Genomic DNA, 19,319 nt, shown 5'->3' with positions numbered 1-19,319 from the left:
CATATTCATAGAAAATGGGAGCTTCTACAAAAACACTAAACACTATGTTTCTATGAAAACATATATTGTGTTTGAGCCTAGATGAGTGAATATAAGAATGGCCTGAAATGGTAATGAAGAGAGGCATTTTCAACTGTAAAGAAAGCTGTCTTGGAAAAAAAGGAAATTCTAACACCGCCTCACAGAATTTACTGACTAAAAAGTCACTGTTAATGAAAAGGAAAAAGAACACATGTATGAGGATCCTAAAATCACAGAGGATCTTTATTTGAACATTTATGAAATTTTAAAAACTAGGAAAGTATTTTAATGAAACTAGATGAAATCTTTAACAGATAGATTTTAAGTCACTATCTTGATGTAGCCTGAACTGAGGTGGTGTAGTGCCTAAGCCGTTTGACTGCTAACCAGAAGGCTGGTGGTTCAAACCCCCCAGCCACTCCTCGGAAGGAAGGTTGGGCGGTCTATTTCCATAGTGATACCACCTTGGAAACCCAAGGAGGGGTTGCTAGGAGTCGGATCTGAATCCACAGCTGTGGGTTTTTTTTTTTTTTTTTTTATATAAGGTAAAAGTAGGGCTGGTGGTGCAGTGGATGAACTGCTCAGCTGCTAAATGAACCTACGAGCCACTCTATGGGAGAAAGATGTGGCAGTCTGCTTCTGTAAGAATTTCAGCCTTGAAAACCCTATGGGGCAATTCTACTCTGTCCCATAAGATTGTTATGAGCTGGAATCAGTTTGATTGCAATGGGTTTGGATTGGTTTTGGTTTGGTTTATATAGGGTGGTTATGGGTCAAAATTGACTAGATGTTACACAACAACAGTGTGATAAAGTAAAGAACCTTTGTTTACACTCCAGTCACTACCTTCAATGACTTAGTGACTTCATATGTCACTCTATTATGTTGTTCAAGATGTATTAAACACCAGTGGATTTTGAGTTTGAATGAAAGAAATGGTTGTTTTAGTAATGGGTGTATTATTATTATCATTATTTTAAATAACACCAACAGCCAACATCTATTTATAAAGTACTCTGTTCCTCAGAAGGAAGGTTGGGCAATCTACTTCCACAATGATACTGCCTCAGAAACCCAAGGATGGATGGCTATGAGTCAGGTCTGACTCGACAGCACATAACAACAACAACAACTCTGTTCAGCAACAAGGCGGAAAACACATTCTTTTCAAAATAGACCATATCTTGGGCCATGAAACAAACCCCAACAGACTTATTTATTTATTTTTTCAAGAGTTTTTTTACGTTCAACGTTATGTGTGCATTTAGTTTCTCTCCCCATTTACTATGCCCAACCCTAACCCAGTTTCCTCCCCTCCCTGCCTAGTAACGCTCCTCCTGTGCCCCTCATAGTTACGCACTCCTGTTTGTCCTACATTTCTTCCTTGTGAGTGTTGCCCCTCTGGTGCTCCGTGGTCTATTGCTCCAAGGGAAGTATTTCCATAGAGTATGTGGGTATATCACCCTAGGTTGAGTGGTCTGCATGTACACCTTGTTAACTATTGGGTGCGGGTTAACTATCCAGGTGCAAAATGTATTCCAGGGCCATCATATTGGTCTCACTAGACTCCATCCAACCAGTAATCCTGGTCATTATTGAGTTTTTGGATTTTGTTCCATGTTTTTTTCCTCTGACTCTATCCAGGATCTCCAGATTTGATCCTGCCCTGAGTGGTTGGCACTGGTAGCAGGGCACCATCTAGTTCTTCTGGTATCGAAGCCCTTCATGTTCTGAGGCTGATTGCTTCCAAATGCCCTTTTCCTTTTTTTTTTTTTGCACTCTTCTTCACTTCTGATGCTAGGAGACCATTGGGTTGCTTGAAAGCTGTTAAGACCCCAGTCTTAGATGGTTGCTTGAAAGCTGTTAAGACCCCAGTCGCTACTCACCAATGTAAGATGAGGAACAAGTTTTTTATGTATTTTGTTGTGCCAATTGAGTCTGGTGTACCCCAGTACTATGGTCCTGAGATGGTAGATCCCTTGGGCCTTTCTCATACAGTGTCTGGGTGTTTGTGAGGAATTGCTCTGTGTCTGTCTTCTGTTGTTTCTTAAGGATTGCAGTATCTGTGCAATATTAGCCTGTGCTGAATCTATTCTTGGTCTAGAGTATACTCCTGTTCACTGACCCCCATCAGATCCTCTCAGGTGTTTATGTGTTTATCTGTAACCTGGTGTTTGGTGTTAATGGTAATGCAGTATTGTGGGCACACTGGTTGGTATTAGCATCTGTTGTCTATCTCCTATGTGTACAATTCTATGTCATTATCTTCAATGACTTAGTGACTTTATATGTCACTCTATTATGTTGTTTAGGATGTATTAAACACCAATGGATTTTGAGTGTGGGTGAAAGAAATGGTTGTTTTAGTAGTGGGTGCATTCTGAAGGTGGCAAGGAGATTCCATCCACTAAAATTTGTACAACTCTTTTGTTCTGTTATTAGAGGAATAGATGAATGATCCCATATGTAAGGCAATTTGAAATATCTTTGAAAAAGGAATTTTGTTTTTTGTTTTTGTTTCCTATTTGGTGTGATTTTTTTTTTTTTTTTTAAAGATCCTTTTGGCTTATCAATTAGTGTCTCAGTTTCTTAGGGTTGCCATAACAAAATACCACCAACTGGATGACTTTAAAGAACATATGTTGATTTCCTCACAATTCTGGAGGCTGGAAGTCCAGATTCAAGGTATTAGTCATGTCAGTTCCTTCTGAGAGCTTTGAGAGAGGAGTGTTCCATGCCTCTTTCTCATATCTTATGGATGCTGACAATCTATGGCTTTCCTTTGCTTGTTATAGCTGGATCTGACTCCATCATCACCATCACATGATGGACATCTTCCCTGTATGTGTAACTGTTTCCTGTCTGTCATTCTTTTTTATAAAACACCACTCAGAAGGCATTAAGTTTAGGACCCAGGCTCCCCAGCATTATTTCCTTGAGTGATAACATCTGAAGAGCTTACACTACTTTCTTCAAAAAGGTCATATTTACCAGTACAGGGATTAATATTTCACCATGTATTTGGGAGGGGGCACACAATTCAATCCATAAATGTACTTGGCTGCTAACTGAAAGACTAGAGGTTCAAGCCTCCTAGAGACATGCCAGAAAAAAGGCCTAGTGATCTGCTTGTGAATGATCACAGTCATTGAAAACTATGGAACATAGTCTTATGCTGACACACATACAGTTTGCATGAGTCAGAATGAATTTGTTGACAATTAGTTTTGCTTTAATTCAATCCATAACAGCTAGCTAAGTACATAAGCAGATGTAGGAGTAGGTTCCATTTTGGATAAGCACCCACTGAGCTACTTTTTGTGTCTTTTTCTGGATTTCTTTCAAGCTAGAATTCAGAGTGATGAACATTTCCTGCATTTGGGGGAAAAAAAAATAACTGGATGTTCGTTAGACTTCATATTGAGGCATAGAAGTAGATGTGAGTATCATAGTATGATTTTCAACACCAAATTTTGAAACTGAAAAAAAAATGTGATTCTCAGTGGTATAGAGAATTTAATTCACTGAAATTCTCTTGCTGTTGTTGTTGTTAGGTGCCCTCAAGCTGGTTATGACTCATAGCGTCCCTATGTGGAACAAAAGAAATGCTGCCTTGTCCTGCACCATCCTCACAATTATTGCTAAATTCCAGACCATGGTTGGAGTCATTGTGTCACTCTATCCTGTTGAGGGTTTTTCTGTTTTTTTGCTGACCCTTTACTTTGTGAAGCATGATGTCCTTCTCCAGGGACAGGTCTCTTCTGATGACATGTCCAAGGTAAGTGAGATGAAGTCTTGCCATCCTTGCTTCTAAGGAGTATTATGGCTATACTTCTTTCAAGTCAGATTTGTTCCTTATTCTGGCAGTCCATGGCATATTTTAAATTCATCCACAACACCAAAATTCAAAGGCATCATTGTTTTTTCAGTCTTCCTTATGCATTGTCCAGCTTCCACAAGCATATGAGGTGAATTTCTTATAATCTTATAGAAAAGTATAGACAGTTACCCTTTGATTCTCTGAGTTGTATTAACAATAGAAAAGCTCAATGCCCTGAGAAACATGGTTAACAAAGTAATCACTATGATATTTTTGAAGGTAGCTCAGAAGTGACTAATTGTATGGGGCCATACTTTTAATGTCAGATTTTAAACTGCATTTATAAGTTATCATGAAAAAACAATTCTGTGATTGTAATCATTTACAGAACAGACCAGAGAGTTCAAAGCTGCTTATTGTCTAGGATTTTTGAATATTCCTTATTTCTTTCAGAATCCTACTTTTTTTTATATCTTAAAAGTAATTAAGTCATTATAAAATATGAGAAAATCAAACACTATTCTTATCTCACTATTTATTCTACCACATTTCAATTTGTCTACTTTTTTTTTAATCCTAATAAGTGGGCTGTATTTATGGTTGTTTTCACATAAAATGCTAAGAATAATGCAAAAACTTGTTTCTGTATTGTTGCAGAAAGTATGGTTAATTGTGTCCTCACTAACTTTAAGATGTTGAATGTTGAGACTTGATCTAAAAAATATTTCTATTCCTCAAGTCATAAAATTGAAGGCACTGAAAAAGTTTATACTCACATCTAGATGACTAATTCTAGAAGAAGCTAACCAACTTGACTGGAGGCACCCAGTTAGTGTTTGAGTCTCAGAAACTATCTCTGGAAAGGTTCCCTGTGTATCACAGAAAAAATGCTGTTGAGGACACTGAGAAGTATCAGGAACAGCCTTTCAGTGCTCTCCACATTCCTTTGAAACTAAGAAATCTGAGTAACAGTGAGAATGTAATATTCAAAAAAGGCTCATAAGTCTGATAGGCCAGCAGCCAATGACTTTGATTAAAGGAATTTGAAGCTTGTATAAGTAGTGACCTCTTTTTGTAAATCAGAATTGGCAGGTATACAGAAGAGCCATGCCAAATGTTCATGTATCTATCCCCAAGAGAGGCAAAGACTGGGCATGCAACATCTATGGAAAACCAAGTGGACAATGAGGGAGATCATCCTGAGCCACTTGACAAGATTGTGCTGCTGAGTGGGGATTTCTTCTCTCTGAGAGTTTCAACTTAGGAGACCCAAGAGACCCAGAAGCACAGTCTGGTACGGAGAGGGATTCTACTAGCTTCCGACAAGTTCTGGGCACTGGCTTTGAAGTTGAAACCAACACACAAGAGGAAATGGTAATTAATGGGCCGATTCTGCTTCCTTCTTGCCACCGTACTTCTTAAGTGATTCTTCAAGCTGTGGTCATGGTGCCTAAGGTAATTTGCTGACCCATATTTAAGGACAGTCAGGACCACCAAATAACACAACTCCAGGGAGAAACTGTTTCCCACTGTGACCAGAGTGATTGATGCTACCTGAAATTATGCAATCTGTGAACTAGATGCTGAGGCTCTATTTTGCCCTTTGTTGTTGATGTTGTTGTTGTTAGGTGCTGTTGAGTCATCTCTGACTCATAGCAACCCTATTCACAACAGAACAAAACACTACTAAGCCTTGTGCCAGCTTCACCATCCTTGCTATACCTGAGTTCATCATTACAGTCACTGTGTCAATCCATTTCATTGAGGACCTTCCCTTTCTTCATTAATCTTCCACTTTACCAAGCATGATATCCTTCTCCAGGGAATGGTTCCTTCTGACAAGATGACCAAAGTAGGTGAGATGAAGTCTGGCCATTCTCGCTTCTGAGGAGCACTCCATCTGCACTTCTTCCAGGACAGATTTGTTAGTCCTTTTAGCAGATCATGGTACTCTTATCATTCTTCTCCAACACTACAACTCAACCTTTGGTTACATTTAACCTTTAGTTGAATTTAATATATTATATTTCAACATTGGTGGACTTAAGAAGGTTTATTTTTTGAAGTACACATAATTTAAAAAAATGATAGGGAAAAAGTAATTTGGAATAACTTAACATTTTAAATGCACAACTAAATTGTTAAGAAACTAAGGAGTAAATAAGTAAATAGTATTTCCTTCTTACTACTCAAGAAAGTGCTATGGCACATCCTGCCACAGCTCCACCTCCCACCTTCTCCCGCCCATGTTTCTTATTTTTCTTCCAATTCTGTTGATAGTGGAAAATAAGAAAAATATTTGATCTCAAAAAAAATCAATTAGCTTGGACTAATCTTTTCTGACATTTCCTCTAATACAAAAAACTTTATGACCCTTGCAACCTTTACTCAATAAAGAGAATACATTTTTGCCATGTAGTATACTGGAGATAGTAGTGGATTTTGAGTCAAATGGAAAAGATATACATTAAGTTTGGAGTTATGAAACCAGTGTGGTTTATTTAATGACATACCCTTTGGTGGCAATGAAAGATTTGCTTCTCCACCCTCACCATTCTTTTTCTCAGAATGAAAGCATCAAACACAACGCTCCTGAAGAGCAAAAACTTTTTTTTTCCCCATCAAATGATGGCACTAGAAGGAAAAGATCATGACTTTAAAAAAGAACAATGATACAGAAAGAGAGAGGGGATGAGAGAGCTAAATTAATCAAAAGGCACTTTTTCAGTTTTATCTGCAAATATTAAGAAATGCCGAGTATCTTATAAAGGGGCTAAGTTTTTCAGTGAGTTTGTATTTGAAACAGGGCACCACATGCCATGCATTTGCTTTTCGAGGGCAGTGGGCATTTTGCTAGAAAAGTCTGCATTTGTTCTGCTTTTCCAATTTTCCATGGTATGACTTTATGAACAATGATAGGTTTCACGGACTTTATAAAATGTGCTGTTGTCCTCAGCAACTTGGCATTCCTGCCTGGTGGAGTCCGACAGCAAGGAGCCCAGCATGGAACAGTCCCCATCACATCACCTGAATGCACAATAGACTCTCCTCGCACTGAGCAGAGGTGGGGGGAGCAGGGATTATTCTTCTCTCTATCTGTTTACACAGTTTTTGTTGCATATTTATTTGTGGGATCTTCAAGGCAAGGTTATGGTGCTCTGTAAATCACTAAGCCACAAACATTCTTATGGAAATGTGGTGATTCTGTGAGTATCTGGTCACTTCCCTCAGCTGTCACTTCCTCTTTTGACAGAGGCTAAAACCTCATCAGACAAGGCCCTCACTCAAATTTGGATGAAATTAAATTACTTTCATCCAGACAATGTTTTCATGCTGTGAGTGGATGCAATTTCTCAAACTAGCTGGGTAACACACAGACTGAGATAGTGAAATTTCTACATATATTTTTTCCTACTTTTTTTTCTTTCCTCACCCTGTTATCTTCCCACATCCTGGTGATAGGGTAGCAGGGCGACAACAAAGAGGGAGTATATTAGTCAGGCATCTCCAGAGAAATAGAACCAATAGGAACTGTATATATATATATATATATATATATATATATATATATATATATACTATGAGAGCTGGAACTACATATATATATATCCTAAGGATCTCTAGGGGTGCTCTGGTAGTGTAGTGTCTAAGGTACTTGACTGCTAACCAGAAGGCTGGCAGTTCAAACCCATCAGCCACTCCTCAGAAGGAAGATGGGGCAATCTACTTCCATAGTGATACTGCCTCGGAAACCCAAGGAGGGGTCACTATGAGTCACTATGAGTCAGGTCCAAATCTGATAGTAGGCCAGGGAGTGGGTTGGAAATGCTGGTAGAATGTCTACTTACAGTCTTGACACAGAATTCCTTCTCTTCTCATACACCTCAGATCTTGCTCTTAAGGGTAATCTCTTTTCTTAGGCCAACTGATAATAAATGTTAATCACATCAAAATAAATAAATAAATAACTTTCAGAGCAGTAGTTAGACTAGTGCTTGACCAAATAACTAAGCAGAATAACCTAACTAAGTTGACACATAAAATTAACTATTACCAGGAGGTAAAATTTCTGCTTTATTTTAATGTATTTTTCAGGCAATTTCCTAGCTGACCATTTATGAATGTCACCCAGATGCCTCCTGCACCTTTGTGCAGAGAACACATCCCTGAATGAAATCCCTCTGGCTTGCAGGTCTATGACCTTTCCTGACTAGGTCAATGAGGCCTCTGAGATGGCTGCCAGTTTGAAAGCTGACAATCTTTTCTTTCCTTGCAAAGGAAGTTTGGATATGTATGCATATGTTGAAGTTTGTGCTCCCAGAATTCCAATTTCAGAGCATGGTGAATGAGACAGGATTGTAGACTGCTGAAATGGGGTTGGCTTTTGAGCTGGAGTCAGAACTTTCCTCTGAGCTTAAAAAGAGGGTGCTGTTATAAGTAAGGATAATTTGAGGGCACACAAGGGCAACAGCATGTCAAGGCATCTCAAGTACCCTCCATGTTAAATATACCTCTCCCACTGGTTGGCTGAGGATCCATTACCCATATTTGACTTTAATAAGTTGTATCAAAGCCATACAACACTGGGAATGGAGGAAGATGACAGAAAAGCTTTTATTGCTTAGTTTTCTTTTGAGTTCATCTTGCCAGGGAACTACCTGACTGCACTTTGAGAAGAGCCCTGGCTGAGATAGGAGAGGGAGCTATGGAGACACTACTCTCCCTCAATTAACAGAGGTCGCGATCTTCCCATTTCAATTCTGTAGACTCTAGCAATCATCATCTGAAGACTCAGGGGTGCCAGAATATCACTTTATTTTCAAATAACTTGTCATTACATTTTAGGCATCATCCTGCTGGACTGGTGATAACTTTAACCACAGTCCTTTAGCATCCACCTCCCATCAACTTCACACCATAGGGACTCTGTAAGATCATAACACTGAAGAGCATTTTTTGGTTGACAGGAGGTTAGTTTTTGGATATTAACCCATGGAGGTCAACACTGAGATGTCTTTAGTTCCCACGTGCATGACCACCTTCCATGGTTACTGGATCTCATCTGAGGATGTAAGTGTCTCTGCAGTTACTGCACCCATGGGATCTTAGGTGTTTAGGAGGCTGTAAGTGGTCTTTCCATCAGGTCAAACCATCTTTCCGTAGTATTTCCCTGTATTCCTAGGGGCCTTCCCAGTTAAACTTTCTCACTGGGATCCTGTCATACCCCTCCTCAGGTCTCTACACCTTTCCTTCCTCTGCTATATCTCTCACCTTATGACTCCTTCAAAGAGGAAGATTTTCACATCCTAAGATGTGAGGTGCTGGGATGAATGAATGAATGGAATTCATTCCAGCTGTTGTTTATGCTTTTGGGCCTGAGTACAGAGAAAACTAACTCTTTGAATGAGAACAAAAGGGAAAAGGAAAATACCAAGAGACATAATGAAGTTATGAAAAGGGAGAACACCCTAGAAAGGATTTCATCTTTGGCTCCTGATATGCACTGACAGAATTTTCAAGCCATGACCCCTTCTTACCTCAACTCTAGTGTAGGAGGTTGGGTTAGCAGGAGCAGTTTTTAGGGAAACTTAAGAGAATTTTGAAAGTATGCACCACACACTGGTATAAGACACCAGACTAAGCCCCATGGGAGCAGACACTCTTCACAACAGGACAGCAGCTTCCTGGGGGGATGTGGGGCTGGTTCAGATTCCTGTCCCCTGGCAGTCACCATGACTCCTACTCCAAGTCTCCTGTGAGTCCCAGCAGCAATTCAGCTACTTCTCAGGGCAACAGCAGGTCCATCCCCGTAGTTCTCCAAGGACAGGTACACCATTTGGACCAGGGCATGGTAGAGGAAAAAAAAACAGGAATGTCTAATGAGAAGGAAAGTTATCTCAAACCTGCAATGCTTGAAGACCTTGCACTGGCTTAGAACCATTATCCGTTCATAGTAGGTATAAGCCAACAGTACAGTAATACAAACATTCAAAGGAAACGAAGATATTTTTGTTATCATTTCTTAAAGTGGAATTACTTTAATACTTCATGGACAAATTGTTATTTGTGTAAATACATTGAACCTGAGATAGGTCTTAGTAGAATCTTGAGGTATTTTTCATCATATTAAGTATTATTGCCATTAAAGAAAAAAATATGGCATGGTAATTTGCAATATTTAGCTCTTTGGCAATACATACCACATTCCAGAAGATTGCCATTTCCATATGTTTAAAACTTTTGATTATAAATGGCGTTTATCTTCCAATCCTTCTCCAATATTTTGGAATAAAACTTTTTGTCTTTCTGCTAAAAAAAAAAAGAAATAAAAAAAGTTAAGAAAACCTGAAAAATATCAGCGTATCCCTCAGGGCTGTAATGTATTATCCACAAGGTGGTTTTTAAAATGGGAATGGGAGCTCTGGTGGTGGAGTACCTAAGGCATCTGACTGCTAATCAGAAGGCTGGTGGTTCAAATCCACCAGCCACTCCTTGGAAGAAAGTTTGAGCAATCTACTTCCGTAGTGATACTACCTCAGAAAACCCAGGTGGGGTCATTATGAGTCAGATCAGACTCCACAGCAGTGACTTCAGTTTGGTTTGGAAAAAGGGAATGACCATGGACTTAAATAGATCCAGGCCTCAGTTTGACAAGCCATGCTGAGTCCACTGAAAAAGGGTAGTTTCTGTGAATTTATACTTGGCGATTTAGGAGTTAGCAGAGACCTTACTAAGTGTACTTCCATATAATCAGGAATTCCTGAAAAGGTGAAAAGAACTTTCCACGCCCAATAGAATTGCCAACACACCTCAGCCTTCTTGGCCTTTGATCCAGTACCTCCTCTAACTGAGCACAAGTGTCATGTACAAAAGAAAGTCATGTTATACTATGCACGAATGTCCGGTCCTAAAATTGTGAATTTAGGGGTGTGTATGGGGGCTCCATTTATGGAACAGTTGTTTTGGTGTTTTAAGAAAAGGGAAGGTCAAAAGCAAGGACCACATTTTCTCTTAAGAGATACTTTTCTATTCAGTGAAACAGCAAACTATACATTGGCTTAGAAAAAGGAATGTTCTCAAAAAATGACAATGACAGCTCTGGCTTTAATTCACTTCTCTGACTCTGACAATAAAGTGACAAATGAAATCAATGACTGTCCCAGAATAGCTATTGCTTCAGTGGTTAAAGAACATAGCTCTATACACCCACAGAAACATGCATCACTTGAGAAAGTGGATCTTCACCAATTATTCATTGCTGTAGTAAACTTTGTATTTAGATATGATACACTTGATCTAAGGACTGTAGCAGATGCAAGTGGCTGTAAGGACTAAGCAGGTAACATAATTACATGGAGTGACTATGTATATTACAATGGAAAGCAGTAGGGACAGGGGAAACCTGGAGAGGCATGCCTGGTCTAAAAGCGTCCAAAGACATATGGTTAAACACTGTTGTTGTCTGCACCGTCGCATTGGACCTGACTCATAGTGACTCCTCCTCAGGTATGCCTGACAATATTAAGGCTGGATTTGGATTAAAAAAAAAAAAAGGTATCAGTTGCCCTCAGGTTGATCCTGGCTCATGGAGACCCCATGTGTTTCAGTGGAGAACTGTGCGCCACACAGTTTCCAATGGCTTTATTCTTTCAGAAATAGATAGCTGGACCTTTTTTTCTGAGACATCTCTGAGTGGACTGGAACAGCCAACTTTTTGGCTAGTAGTCTAGTAAGTAAACATTTTTGCTAACCAGGAATTCCTGAACTTGGACAACTTTTATGCAACTCTTGCTTGATGGGATATTAACAGTGGAGGAAGAAGCACTCATGACTATGAACATCTACTCTTAACTGGTACCTTAAGACTCTGTAACTTCTTCTAATTTTATAAATGAATAAATAAATCCTCTGAGTGATTATATGATTTCTTTAAATGTAATGTCCTGGAATAAGGCACAGTCAGCCATGAACAATATGGTCCCGATAAAAATGTCATTGTACACCGTCATGCTCCTTGACCTAAAGGACTAGTTATCTCATTAAAGACTAGATAGATATGTACATGAAAGGTAGGTCAATTATGTGATGCTTACTATACATCTCTTACAAGACTAGAAATGGACAAGCCACTTTGAATTCAGGTGAGTAAAAAAGAAGGGTTTACTGTTTACAAAGTTTGAGAGGTGATCAAGAAAGATTGCATGCATTCTTTTGTAAGGGAATCCATAAGTGACTAGAGATTTAGGTACTATTACTGAAAGCTTGTCTTTGGGAGAAGGAGAGAAGGTAGGTTCAGCTAAGGTGATACTGGTTAATAGGGGGATAAAACCATGTGTGAGCTTTACTAGAAAATCAACTTAAGAAATGGTTGTTATTTCCAATCCATGAATAAAGCCGTAATTTGCTCCATCATTTCCAGCTTTAAAACAATGACTCTATGGTTCTATTCAATAATGTTGGAGTAGGTAAAATGTTCACAACTATATACAACAAACGAGCTGTTCTCTGCTCAATGTGGAAACTTAATTCTGGTTAATGTCAATGGGAGGAGAAGCGAGGAAAATCCAGTGGATTTTGATTTTTGGGGAAACATTTATTAAAGTTTCATGGAATCTTGTGGAAGAAATTAATTCAAATTGGATTAGAAATGAGCCTTGTCACATGCATCAAACACTCTCAGAAGAGTCTAAACCAATGATAAACAAGGTTGTGTCTTGCTAGGGGGAAGTGGCTATTACTGTGCCAAACGCTACCTTTTCAGGACAGCAGTGATCAGTTCATTACTCTGTGTGTACCACACCCTAGGTTTCCCTTTTAGAGTTGGTCTGCATAGGATTTCACAGTGAGAAAGGTTAGAAGTCAAGAAGAAAGGTTATGTTTTGTTCTCTTTTCTTGATAATTAATATTGTTTAGCTAGCTTTGCAAATAGTCACCACCAGCCCAATAAAGCAACTTGGCAGCAGGCCCAATTGCCAAAGACCATAGAATATTGAACTCTTCTTACAACTGGATTAATGTAGACTTAATTCTCTAATCCTAGGCAAAGTAAAGTAGTAAGAGTTATTTTGAATTTCTGTAGGGTACATGTAGGAGCCTTGGTGGTGCAGTGGTTAAGAGCTCAGCTATTAACTGAAAGGTCTGCCATCCTAACCCACCAGTATTTCCACAGGAGAAAGATGTGGCAGTCTCCTTCAGCAAAGATGACAGCCTTGGAAACATTATGGGACAGTTCTAATCTGTTCTATGGGGTTGCTATGAGTCAGAACTAATTAGATGGAAATGATATACATGCGATCTTCTTTCCTTCTAGAATAGCTTATAATATACAAGACATTTTGACCAACATATATTACAGAAATAATAATAAGGACAAACTTGCCCAAAGTGCCATAGTTCTTAAGTGCTATCCAAATATCCATATTTGTCAGAATAAAACTGGCCTCCATAGCGTTTCAATGGCTGATTTTTCAGAAGTAGTTTGCCAGGCATTTTTTCCCAGGTACCTCTAGTTGGGCTCCAACTTCCAAACTTTTGGAGGCCAGATGTCTTAACCATTTATGCTGCTAAGAGATTCCTTAACTTCTATAAAACACTAACCCACAAAAAACAAAACTTATATACTGCCATCAAGTCAATTCTCACTGCTAGCAACCCTATCAGACAGAATAGAACTGCCCCACAAAGTTTCCAATGCTGCAAATCTTTTATTTTATTTTTATTTTTTTTTAATTTAAGAGCTTGTTTTACATTCAGCGTAACACATACATTTAGTTTCATTCCCCATTCACCATATCCAACTTTAACCCAGTCTCCTCCCATCCCTACCCTGCAACCCTCCCCCTGTACCCCTCATATTCATGCACCCCTGCTTGTCCTGCATTTCCTCAGTTTGAATGTTGGTCCTCTGGTGCCCCATGGTCTATTGCTCTAAGGGATGTATTACCATAGAGTATGTGGGTGTGTCATCCTGGGTTGAGTGGTCTGCGTGTACATCTTGTTAACTATTGGGCTGATAGTCTGCCCCTGGGGGTGCATTTTATTCCAGGCACAGAATGTATTCCAGGGCCATAGTATTGGGAGTCTCGCCAGATTTCATCTGACCAGTAATTCTGGTCATTATGGAGGTTTTGGATTTTGGTCCACGTTTTCCCTCCCACTCTATCCAGGATCTCCAGATCTGATACTTTTCTGAGTGGTTGGCATTGATACGAAGGCTGGAAATCTTTATGGGAGTACACTACCATATCTTTCTCCTGAGGAGCAGCTGGTGGGTGGAACTGTTAACATTTCATTAGCAGCTGGCTGTTTAACCACTGAGCCACTAGAGCTCCATAAGATACTATTACTGTCAAAATAACCACTTCACTCTCTCTTTGTACATAATGTCTTCACACCCTCCCACAATAAAAATAAAATTTAAAACAAAACTTTTTAAAAGGACAGATTACTTGATGCTTGTAACAATATAATAACTTAGAATGAGTGTGACTTCTCCCAAAATTAACATTCAAATGAGGATTAGAGTCTTAAAGTAAATAAATTAAACTCCATTACTAGTGAAACTTCAGGTATCACAGGCAATTTGTTTGTGAATAGTGGGATCTGGGGATATTTTCTTGTGATGGAAATGCATTCATGGTCAGGGCCACTCTGAAGGTCAACATGCTGCGGTTGTATGTGGAGGACACCCCTAGGAGATATAGACCCCAGCAACTCTGATCACATGCCCTTCAAATCATGATAGAATCATATTGAGCTAGCCCTTGAGCTTTGATATTAAGATAACAGTTCCCCATCATGTTCCAACATACAACATGGGACACAGACAAAATAATTTTGAGAACACTTCAGATGTGCCTGGAGAATGAGTGAAATCTTGGGAATAAATTAAATGATTCCCCTACTCTGTGGATTCAGATATTTTCAAAATTTTCACTTGTTATATTTATATGTGGTAAAATTTACTTTCTTTCATGCTGTACAGTTCTAAGTTATAACACATGTGTAGATTCCAAGAACCGCCATCACAATCAGGATAAAGATCAGTGCAACGTACCACAAAAACCTTCCTTGTGTTTCCACTAAAGCCTGATAACTACTCATCTTCTCCCAGTTACTCTAATTTTACCTTTTCCACATTGTTCTGTTAATGGAACCATACAATATGTAACCTTTGGATATAGGCTTCTTTCACTCAACATCATTCTTTTGAGATACATTGATGCTGTTGCATGAATCAGTACTTTGTTTCTTTTTACTAATGAGTAGGATGTGTTATGAATGTACCACAGTTTGTTTATCCATTCATCTGTTAAGGACATCTAGATGGTTTCCATTCTGGGACAACTATAAATAGAACTTCTATAAATATCTATGCAAAAGTTTTTGTAGGAATATACATTTTTTTTGTTCTAGAGTATCTAGAACTAAAATTGCAGTGACTTATAAGTATATTTAACTTTATGAGAAACTACCAAACTATTTTCCAGAATAGTTGTACCATGTGAATCCCAACAGAAGCATGTGAGAGTTCTGGTTGTGTAAGTTCTTAGCCAGCACTTAGTATTATTGTCAGTTTTGGGTTTTGTTTTTAACCATTTTAATATATGTGTAGAAGTATCTTAAAAAACAAACAAACAAACAAACTCATTGGCCACCCAACCAATTGATTCCAACTCATAGCCACCCCCTTGGGGTTTACGAGGTGGTAAATCTTTACAGAAGTAAATTGCCCAGTCTTCCTTCCATGGAGGGGCTGGTGGGTTTGAACTTCCAACCTTCTGGTTAGCAGTCAAATGCCTTAGGCACTATGCCACCAGAGCTCTTTAGCAATATCTTAGCATGTTTTCAATTTGCATTTACCTTTAGAGACGATGATATTGAGTATGTTTTCATGTGCTATCTGCTTTGGACAATTTGAAGAATATACATTAGGACAGACATGAAGTACTTATAACTAGTACGTTCTTATAAATGTTGTACCCACATTTCAAAATGAAGGCATTAATGATGCACCAAATACTTGAAGTAAGTCATTTTAGAAGAAGCACATATTTTTCTTCCACTTTAGCGATTTCATTTTATTTTAAATCCATTAATAATATTGGGCCTTATTGTTAGATATTGCAATGAGTGAGTCTAGCCTAGCGAGTGTCTGTATAATCATGTTTGAAATGTTATTGTTGCCACTGGATGCTGTTGAGTTGATTTGTGACTTAAAATGACCCCTTGTCACAGAGTAAAACTTCCCCATCAGCTTTTCAGCTTATCATCTTCAGGGAAGCATATTACCCTGTCTTTCTCTTGTGGATCACTGCTTCGGATTGAAATGGCAACTTTTTGGTTAGCAGTTCAATATTTAACTGTTGGACCTCCAGGACTCCTTTTAAACATGTTAGGTCAACATTAATGGGGTTTTCTTGTATATCTATTTTAGGTATATTATTCACAACATAGGTAACTTAACTTTATATGCAAATTGTAATAGGTTGTTTGAATGTTTAAGTTGGTTATAAATTATATTCAAAGTAGTACATTTTATTTCAATATTTAATGTAGTGTAAATTATGTTGTTGTTGTGTTTGCCATTCAGTCAGATCCGACTCATAGTGACCTCTCCTTGGGTTTCTGAGGTGGTATTACTACCAAAGTAGAGCGCCCAACCTTCCTTCCGAGGAGTGACTGGTGGCTTTGAGCTGCCAGCCTTCTGGTTAGCAGTCAAATGCCTTAGGCACTACACCACCAGAGCGCCTAGTGCAAATTATAAAACAAAATATATATATATTTTTTTTAGCCTATATGAAGTTTATTGGGCCTTTAAAAAAAACACTACAATTCAGACTCCTCTCCCAGAGAAGGGTCTTTCAGAGACAGGAAACCATCACCCAGGTGAGCTGCTCATTTGTCATTTTCATAGGCAGCTGGATTCTTCCTCTTGGAATTCTCAAACTCTTGGTTCCCCCATGTGTAGACAAGATAAAACACTACAAATGGAGGCACGACACGCAGGATGGACGCCCGAGTGCGGCGCAGCATGTTGGGGATACCCTTGCTGAAGTAGTGAGGGAAAGCGCGTTGTTCGAAGGGCGACAAGCTATAGGTGATCACATGCCGCACCCGCGCTAGGTTTCCAAACTCGCGGCCCATCGTTGCGGTGTCCCCTCGCCCTCCAGTCTCAGGACTCACCGGTCTCTGTCCGTCAAAACAAAATATTTTTATAATCTTAAAGAGTTAATGAAATATTTTGTTTTTTGGGTATATTTTCACACTGTCCTAAATTGGTGTCGTAAATTATGTAACAATATTTATCTAAGAATTTAGCACTTACCTATTTAGCTCAGTTACAGAGAAAGTGGTTACTCCCTCAAGAATGAATTGTGGTTAGAATTCTAGAAGAGTAAGAACTGGTGAATATGTATGCTTTTTAAAAAAGATTTAATTGTTTCATTTGTTGAAAAGACATGGCTAGAATTGAATACAGAGGGCCTACAAAAGCATCTTTGGGGGCATTTTGATGCCAGAGGATAATGGGGAACATAGTGCATGTGGAGAACAAAGTCCAACTGTTACTTCAAAGAATCTGAAAACAATTAGATCACCTCCGCCACTATTTGAGGACAAGAACAATGAGCTGGGAGTCATATGGGAGAAATGTGTATTGCTGAAGTTCTGCTCACAGAACGAGTTTTTCAAAACAACAAGCAGTTTCATCATCAAACTTCCAAGCTGGAAGACTTATTTCCTGCGTGCATTTTTAAAGAATCCTCATTGGAGATATTTGGTATACAATGAAAAATAATTTTACATTCTTTATGAAGCCAACAATGGAGAAAAATCAGAAAGATGCAAACTTTTAAGACATTGTTTGTTGTAACTCACTTTGAACCTTAATATCTCTCTCTCTCTCTCTTTTCTTTTTTTTCTCCAGCAATAACAAGGTCCTCAATGGGAGATCATACTTGGAAATCACAACTTGAAATGCCCATCCAGATGAAGTCATGCAGAAAATGAAATATCTCTGGCAGAACACAGCTGTGGTCATACTAACAAGATAATGTCAAAGAAAAGGGCAACTAGAGGATGCTCAAGGCCCATTTCTTCTTCTGTAGCTCTCCCTTCTTGTCATAAGAGGTATAAGGCAAGGGCTAAGCATGGAGATGGTGCATGGGTGGCTCAGTCTGGATGAGCCTACCCATGCAGGGGATGGAGAGTGAGGAAATCCTGGGAAAATTAAGATCTAGTATGCATGTATCTGGCATGTCTAGGGCAGAAGTTTATAGAGTCAAGTAAATGGAGATGAAGGAAGATTTTGGGTCAAGATGTCCTCTCTGATTTAGAACATTTATGTATGCTCCCTATTTTCCTCTGGATTGTAAACTTGTTGCATGGATAGTTTATCTCAGAGCTCTTTCCATTTTTCATTGTCTCTTGCTCGTATAGGTCATTCAATATAAGGATTTTCATTGAGTAATTAAAAAAAAAAAAAAATCCTGGGTGGTTTAAATTAGATCCCTGAGGGGAGTAAATATTTTGTGCTCAACTACCAACCCAAAGGTTGATAGTTCAAACCCATCCAGCAGGCCATGGAAGAAAGACCTGGGAACGTGTTTCTGTAAAGATTATAGCCAAGAAAATCCTGTGAAGCCATTCTGCTCTGTAACACGTGGGGTCACTATGAGTCAAAATCAATTGGATTGCAGTAAGTTTGAGTTTGGGGAACGGGTGGTGCAAACAGTTAACATGTTCAGCTGCTAAACGAAAGATTGGAGGTTTTAGGCCAGCCAGAGGCACTTCAGAAGGAAGGCTTCGACATCTTCTTCCAAATTATCAGCCATTGAATACTCTATGGAGTATAGTCCAACACATATAGGTCGCCATGAGTCAGAATTGAGTTGATGGCAACTGGTTTTTCCTATATTTTGAGTATTTTTTGTGTATTTATTGTTGCTTTTCAGTAACTAGTTGTCAATATTAGATGAGATTTTTTTAATTAACTGACATTTCTGGAGTTTGAGTGTCCTTTTTTCTAGGCCACTGAAAACTTTACAACCAAAGAAAAATTCTCTTACTCAGTCCTGTCTAGCTATATTTTGAATTAATACTTCATTGGCAAAAGTCATTAAGAATGACTCATTTCTCTAATTTTCCTTTTTCAGGCCAGCTGCTACTGCCAAGCTGTTGAAAATATTCTGGTGGTGAATGCTTTCATGTGCTTGAGAGAAGTGGAGTGGAAACTAATGTTTTTGTGGCCCATAATTTTATAATTTGTATTTAGGAAAAACAATCCATTTTCATACTTCCTGTCCCTTACATCTCAGTTCTTTATTCTGACTAAGTGATATCCTGAATTAGTTTTGACTTAAATTGAACTGAGAACAAAAAGGAAAAGGTGGGCTCAGAAATAAACATATGTGTTTATAGAATATTAGAGCTGGAGAAATAATCTTAGAGATTATTGGCAGGTAGGGAAATAATTTTA

General features: G+C 38.7%; 1 protein-coding gene across 1 annotated transcript; it reads right to left on the bottom strand.

Moving 5' to 3' along the window:
- Positions 1–16,738: 16,738 nt before the first annotated feature.
- On the bottom strand, positions 16,739–16,987 carry LOC103201704 (cytochrome b-c1 complex subunit 8). Its single transcript, XM_007946438.1, has one exon. It carries the CDS (start codon positions 16,985–16,987, stop codon positions 16,739–16,741), a length of 249 nt encoding a protein of 82 aa, XP_007944629.1.
- Positions 16,988–19,319: the final 2,332 nt, after the last annotated feature.

This window comes from Orycteropus afer, unplaced genomic scaffold, assembly GCF_000298275.1.
Source record: "Orycteropus afer afer isolate SDZICR_OR568_19922 unplaced genomic scaffold, OryAfe1.0 scaffold00161, whole genome shotgun sequence".
NCBI lineage: Eukaryota > Metazoa > Chordata > Mammalia > Tubulidentata > Orycteropodidae > Orycteropus > Orycteropus afer.
This window is presented reverse-complemented; position numbering and strand designations above follow the sequence as displayed.